General features: G+C 39.0%; 1 protein-coding gene across 2 annotated transcripts in view; it reads left to right on the top strand.

The window, feature by feature from the left end:
- Positions 1 to 7,176, top strand: part of CFAP36 (cilia and flagella associated protein 36) — a 25,955-nt gene extending 18,779 nt beyond the window's left edge. For both annotated transcript variants that reach the window (XM_017542350.2, XM_017542351.2), the window contains exons 7-10: positions 663 to 765; positions 6,047 to 6,183; positions 6,331 to 6,480; positions 7,005 to 7,176. In XM_017542350.2, the coding sequence (XP_017397839.1) occupies positions 663 to 765; positions 6,047 to 6,183; positions 6,331 to 6,480; positions 7,005 to 7,106 (492 nt within the window). In that variant the 3' untranslated portion in view covers positions 7,107 to 7,176. The remainder of the gene's footprint in view (positions 1 to 662; positions 766 to 6,046; positions 6,184 to 6,330; positions 6,481 to 7,004) is intronic.
- The last annotated feature ends 432 nt before the right edge of the window (positions 7,177 to 7,608 follow it).

Raw genomic sequence — 7,608 nt, forward strand, 5'->3', positions numbered from 1 at the left:
CAACCTCTGCTTCCCGGGTTCAAGCGATTCTCGTGCCTCAGCCTCTCGAGTAGCTGGGATTATAGGCACCTGCCACTATACCTGGCTAATTTTTGTGCTTTTAATAGAGACAGGGTTTCACCATGTCAGCCAGGCTGGTCTCAAACTCCTGACCTCAAGTGATCCACTGGCCTTGGCCTCCCAAAATGCTGGGATTATAGGCATGAGTCACGGCACCTGGCCAAAAGTATATACTTTCCTATAAGAGTGTATACTTTATACTTTCTTTTAAAGAGGCCAGACATGATGGCTCATGCCTGTAATTCCAGCACTTTGAGAGGCCAAGGTGGGTGGATCACCTGAGGCCAGGAGTTTGAGACCAACCTGGCCAACATGGCAAAACCCCATCTCTACTAAAAATACAAAAATTAGCCTAGCGTGGTTGGTGCACACCTGTAATCCTATCTACTCAGGTGGCTTAGGCATGACAATCATTTGAATCCAGGAGTCGGAGGTTGCAGTGAGCTGAGATTGCACGACTGCATTCCAGTCTGGGTGATAGAGTGAGACTCCGTCTCAAAAAAACAAAGAAAAAGAAACATATAATGTTTTTGGATCCTTTAGGTAGTGAATTCATTAAAATGAATCTAAATTGTATTTTTTTTTTTAACTGTATCCTAAAGTTATCAGAGGCTAAAACAGAAGAGCCCATAGTGCATTCCAGCGAAGCTGCAATAATAAATAATTCCCAAGGGGATGGTGAACATTTTGCAGCCCTACCCTCAGGTAAGATTTATGAATACATAAACACCATATATAATGTGCTACTTTCAAAAGAAAAAAAATGTGCTACTTTCTAATACTTAATTTACTTCAAAAACCCTGGGAGGGAGTATTGAATGTCTTTGGTATTTAACGTTCTTTGTGAATTTGATTAAAGAGGTTGCAGACAAGAGATACTGAGCTGAAAGAGAAAGTAGAGTCCCCAAATTTCCATGTAAAGCCTGGAACCCAGAGTAGAGAGCAGAACTTTTTGAGGGAATAGTTAGCCTTTGTGCGTGGCTGCAGCTTACAAGACAGGTTCACATAACATTCGGTATTCTCTTCCATGCTCACAGTTATTTGGTATTTGTGAGTGAGAAGCTGAACTTGGAAAGATAATCTTTCTTTTCTAATGAATTAAGTACAGCTAGAAAATAAGAAGTAGCCATTTTGTCCAGATGTTTAGTCAGAAATTGTATCTTAAAACCAAAATTGGTAAGAATCCTTGTAGGAAATATTAGTGGATGACCTTTTCAACGTGGCAAAATCTATGTTGAATATGAACTGATTTTCTATGTAAGAAAACAAGTAGTTCTGAAACAGATATTGTAGTCATGAATTCAGTTCATTTTATTATGTATTCCTGTGGTTTTAATGTCCTTTTCTCAATTAAAAAAATATAACTCTGTGAGGTAGATATTATGATCCTTGTTTTTCTTTTACCTTTTTTTTAAAAAATATTCTTGTTGAGTCAGGTATTACTGTGTTGCCCAGACTGGTCTCAAACTCCTGGCCTCAAGTGATCTTCCTGCCTCAGCCTCCTAATGCACTGGGAATACAGGCATGGGCCACTGTACCCATCCCTTCTTTTTTTTTTTTTTTAAGAAATTCAAGGAAGCTGAGCAACTTGTCTAACAAAGATCACTGAACTCTTCAGTGGTGGAGTTATGACTTACCTTGGTCTTCTGACACTAAATATGTTCTTCTATACCTTAGTTTAGAAGAACTTCTATAATTGATATTAATGTGATGTTTACCCATTAATTTTTTATGTAAGTTGGAGAGCAATTTTCTTTTTTTAATATGCTTAATTGAAGCTGTTTTAGATTCACAGTAAAATTAAGCAGAAGGTACAGAGATTTTCCCCATATGCTCTTTGCCCAGTACATGCTTAGCTGCTCCCATTATCAGCCCCCTCAAAAGTAGTGCATATGTTACGTTGGTGAACCTACCTTGACACAACATTACCAGCAAACCAGAGAGCATAGTTTACATTAGGGTTCACTCTTGGTATTGTATATTCTGTGGGTTTTGACAAATGTATGATGATATGTATTCGCCATTATGGTATCATGTAGTATATAGTTTCACTGCCCTAAAAATTCTCTGTGCTCTGCCTGTTCATCCTTACCACCTCTTAACCCATGGCAACCACTGATCTTTTTACCGTTTCCATAGTTTTGCATTTTCTAGAATGCCATATAGTTGGAATCATACAGTAGTACATAGCCTTTTCAAATTAGCTTCTTTCACTTAGTATAATGCATTTAAGGTTTCTCTGTGCCTTGTCATGGCTTGGTAGCTAATTTCTTTTTAGCGCTGAATAATACTCCATTGTCTGGATGTGCCACAGTTTATTTATTCACTTATCTGCTGAAGAACATCTTGGTTGCTTCCAGTTTTTGACAGTTATGAATAAAGTTGCTGTAAACATCCATGTGCAGGTTTTTGTGTGGACATAAGCTTTCAGTTCTTTTAGGTAAATACCAAGGAGCGTGATTGTTATGTCTTACAGTAAGGGTATGTTTAGTTTTGTAAGAAACTGCCAAACTGTTTTCCAAAGCGGCTGTACCATTTCCATCCCCATAGCAGCGAAGCTCTTGTTGCATCCTTGCCAGCATTTGGCGTTGTCAGTGTTCTGGGTTTGGGCTATTCTAGTTGGTGTGTAGTGGTATCTCATTGTTAGTTTATTTGCATTTCCCTGATGACATGATGTGGAGCATCTTTTCATTGCTTGGTTGTCATCTATGCATCTTCTTTGGTGATATGTCTGTTAAGGTCTTTGGCCCATTATATTTTTTGGGTTGTTTGCTTTCTTATTAATTGGGTTCATTTTCTTATTGTTGAATTTTAAGTATTCTTTGTATATTTTGAATAACAGTCCTTTATCAGATGTGTCTGCTGAAAATATTTTCTCCCAGTCTATGGCTTGTCTTCTCATCCTCTTGATACTGTCTTTTACAGAGCAGAAAGTTTAGTAAAGTTCAGCTTATTAATTATTTCATAGGCTGTGCCTTTGGTGTTGTATCTAAAAAGTCATCACCATACCCAAGGTCATCTAAATTTTCTCCGATGTTATCTTCTAGGATTCTTACAGTTTTACACTTTACATTTAGGTCTGTGATCTATTTTGATTTTTTTTTGTGTGTGAAGGGTATAAAGTTTGTGTCTAGATTTATCTTTTTTCTTTTGGATGTCCAGTTCCAGTTTTGTTTCCTCATTGTATTGCCTTTGCTCCTTTGTCAAACATTGTTTGATTATATTTATGTAAGTTTATTTCTGGGCTCTCTATTAAGGTTCATTGAACCATTTCTTCATTCTTTTGCAAATACCATACTGTCTTGATTACTATAGGTTGAAGTCTTCAAGTTGGGTAGTGTCAGTCCTCCAATTTTGTTCTTCAGTATTGTGTTGGCTATTCTGGGTCTTTTGCCTGTCTATATAAATGTTAGAATCACTTTGTCAATATCCACAAAATAACTTGTTGAATTTTTGATTTATATTCTATTGAATGTATAGATCATGTTGGGAAGAACTGACATCTTGACATTATTGAGTCTTCCTGTCCATAAACATGGAATAGGCAGGCATGGTGGCTTGTGCCTGTAATCCCAGCATTTTGGGAGGCCAAGGCGGGAAGACTACTTGATCTCAGGAGTTCAATACCAGCCTGGGCAATTTGGCAAAACCCCATCTCTACAAAAAATACAAAAATTAGCTGGGCATGGTGGTTCATGCTTGTAGTCCCAACTACTAGGGAGGCTAAGGCAGGAGAATTGCTTGAGCCCAGGAGGTGGAGGTTGCAGTTTGAGTAAAGATTGCATCATTGCACTACAGCCTGGGTGACAGAGTGAGACCCTGTCTCAAACACAAAGTTAAAATAAAAAAACAACAAACCATGGAATATCTCTCCATTTGTTTAGTTCTTTCTTTCTAGAATTTTATAGTTTTCCTCATACAGATCTTGTGCATATTTTGTTATTTTTATATCTAAGTATTTTATTTTTTAGGGGTGTTGTGCTAAAGTAAATGATATTGTATTTTTAATTTCAAATTCCATTTATTCATTACTAGTATAAAGGAAAGTGAACAATTTCTGTATATGAATCTTGTATCCTGTAATCTTGCTATATAATTATTCTTTTCAGTTTTTCTGTCAATTCTTTTGTGTTTTCTATGTAGGTGAACATGTTCTGCAAATAAAGACATTTTTATTTATTCCTTCTCAATCAGTGTACTTTTTATTTCCTTTTCTTGTCCTACTGGATTTTTTTTTTTTTTTTTTTTAGACGGAGTCTTGCTCTGTTACCAGGCTTGGAGTGTAGTGGTGTGATCTTGGCTCACTGCAACCTCTGCCTCCTGGGTTTAAGTGATTCTTCTGCCTCAGACTCCCTAGTAGCTGGGACTATAGTCATATGCCACCATGCCCAGCTAATTTTTTGTATTTTTAGTAGAGACAGGGTTTCACCATGTTGTCCAGTATGGTCTCAATATCTTGACCTCATGATCCGCCTGCCTCGGCCTCCCAAAGTGCTGGGATTACAGGTGTAGTTAGAACTGCCTCGGCAACGGTGGACCGCCTCTGTATTGGCGGACTCTCTCTGTAATGGCAGGTTGCCTTTGGCAACGGCAGGCTGCCTCAGCAATGGTGGACTACCTCCGTAGTGGTGGAGTGCCTCGGTAATTGTGGACGCCCCTCCCACACAGAGCTGGACCGTCCCGGGTTCAGCTGCGCTTGCTGTGAAAACTCTCAATCCAGAGAGTTTCTGATAGCTGTTCTTTTGTGGGGGTGGGACCAGCCGAGCCTGATCACCTGGCTCCCTGCCTCAGAGCCTTTTTTTCCCGTTTTTAGTTGAACAGTCAACTCTATCCCAGGTGTTCCAGTTGCCTGTTGAAAGGGCGCCGGGATCTGTGTGATTTCCTGTGCAGCGACTCACTGTGCCAGCTTAAACAGCAGTGCTGAGATTTGTGGTGCTTTTTTTTGCCCAGGAATCTCCTGGCCTGGCTCCCTGTTCAGTCCCCTCTTTAATCAGATGAATGGGCGACTTCCTGGGGCTCCAATTGCCAGTCAAAAGGGCACCTGGACCAGTGTGTTTTGTACAGAGAACTGCCAGGCAGGGGCACCGACAAAGCAGCCACGCGGGGCAAAGCAGCCATGCCGACCAAAAGAACCGCTCCAGCCAAAACAGCCACGCTGGCGACCTGTAGGGCTCCTCTGCCTGGGAATCTCCTGGTCCGTGGGCAATAAAAATGCGGTGTCCACTTACCCTCTGCGCTTTCACTGGGAGCTGCAAGTCCGAGCTGTTCCTAAATGGCCATCTTGGATCTTCCAGTTTTATCTTTTTAAAAAAAATCACCTTATAATAAAATTTGGCTCAGAGGAGTAATGAGAATGTTAACCCTCTCTCTTGGTTGGCACAGTTACCAAATGGCTGGAAAGCATTTCATGCTCATGTTTATATGTGCTTCCAAGTTCTACTTGCTTTAGAAATCTTTACATTTTCACAATGCATTGGCAGCTTTATAGTTACCTTCAATTTATAATTATAAACAAAAATTATTGATGACATTTATTCTTGCAGTACAAAAAATGACAGCTTTCCATTAATTGTTCTGAAAATATAGTGTGACTTTTTACTTGCGAGCAAAAGTTTGGAAACCAGTTACATTGTTAGTAAGGGATTAGTGTACTGTCTATTTGGCTTATGTGGCAATCTTGTATTATAGTTCTAATCTTTAGATAAGGATTGTACCTTTTTGTAGCTGTAATACTGTACAAACAGCAAGAGCATGGTACTTATTGAGATACAGGTGAGAAACTGTAGTTCCAAGCTCCTTAAGGATAAAGATGATGTTGATTGTTCTTGCCCAGTGGCTGGCACAATATAGACACTGAATATATGTTGACTGAGTGAATATTAGGAAAAGCAAGTATTACTAACGTTAGCTCATTTTGGTAAACCTAGCCTAATACTTAATATTTCTCATAATATTCTAATTTGTCTTATTTTCTACTTACTGCCAGAAGTTAAAGTGCATTTTGCTAATCAGTCAGTAGAACCTTTGGGAAGAAAGGTGGAAATGTCTGAAACTTCCTCCCTCCCACAAAAAGGCCTAAAGATTTCTGGCTTAGAGCATTCGAGCATTGAAGGACCAATAGCAGTAAGTAAAAGACATCACTTTTAAGAACTATAAGCAAAGTGACAAGGTACTGGGAAATCAGACTTTGAATTGCATCAGTCAGTGGGCATCTGTGCTACTTACTAAATGGACTTGAATTTAGATAGTTCCTTTTCTTATTTGACCCAGAATTTATCAGCACTTGGAACAGAAGAACTTCGGCAACGAGAACACTATCTCAAGCAGAAGAGAGATAAGTTGATGTCCATGAGAAAGGATATGAGGACTAAGCAGATACAAAATATGGAGCAGAAAGGAAACCCCACTGGGGAGGTAGAGGTATGGCTAGCCTTAGTATGTCAAGATTTGCAAATCTGGTAGTAGAACTCTCAAAATCAAAATATGTGCAAGACAGCCTCTTAATAAATTTTGCTTGCAAACTCATTCTTATGAACTACCTTCTAGTGCAGTAGCTGCTAAGTGTTTTCTAGGAAGTGAAATTGTTGTGATAAGGATTTTATAAGGCAGAAAATAACAGTGGTGTCATGGTACATTTTTTTTTCTTATGCTGTTTCTTTCCTTGCTCTGCTCTGAGTATGTAAGAGTCAGAGGTCTGTTTTACCTGAGCATTCTGAGATGTTTTCTCAAAGGGCAGCATCAGTACCCCAGCCACCATCTCCAACAGGGCTTCTCCAAGAAGAGACTTTACGAGGAAGAGATTTAGGAAACCTAGTCTACGTCTGCCTCTTCTTCCGTCCCTAAAAAAAAATGCCTCTAACCTTGGTTCATTTGAGGCAGTATATTGGGAATTTTAGACAAATGACCCTGTTCATGGTGTAGCCAACTTTTTCTTTTTTTTTCAGGAAATGACAGAGAAGCCAGAAATGACAGCAGAGGAGAAGCAAACATTACTAAAGAGGAAATTGCTTGCAGAGAAACTGAAAGAAGAAGTTATTAATAAGTAATCATTAAAAACAGTTTAACAAAATGGAAGTTCAAATTGTCTTAAAAATAAATTTAGTCCTTCCACCGAGACTTTTAGTTTCAAACACTTTTGTAAATGCAAGTATCTTATTATTTTAAACACTTTAGGTAAAGGACAGTAGGGAAGGCAGCTACTCATACTGATTAGTTTAATAAAATTCCTGTGTGTTTTCCCTTGGAAAGAGAGTATAGAAACTAGTTTGATAGTTCATTCATTCATTCAGACTCGATTACCTACTGTTTGTGCCAGGCATTATGCTAAATGCTAAGGATATAGTAGTCACTGGATTGACAGGGTCACTGCCCTCATGAGGCTAGTGGAGAAGGCCCAAAGACCAAAGTGTTAGAAAGGCAGAGGGTAGAGTGCTATGAGCAGGGCTAAGTTTCTTTAAGCTGAATGGAAGGTTAATTACACAAAGAATAGGTAAGGAATAACTCAGGTTCTGCAGCAGGAAATAAAGCACATACTGAATAACTGGAGAG

Source organism: Cebus imitator, unplaced genomic scaffold (assembly GCF_001604975.1).
Source record: "Cebus imitator isolate Cc_AM_T3 unplaced genomic scaffold, Cebus_imitator-1.0 Scaffold143, whole genome shotgun sequence".
Lineage (NCBI taxonomy): Eukaryota > Metazoa > Chordata > Mammalia > Primates > Cebidae > Cebus > Cebus imitator.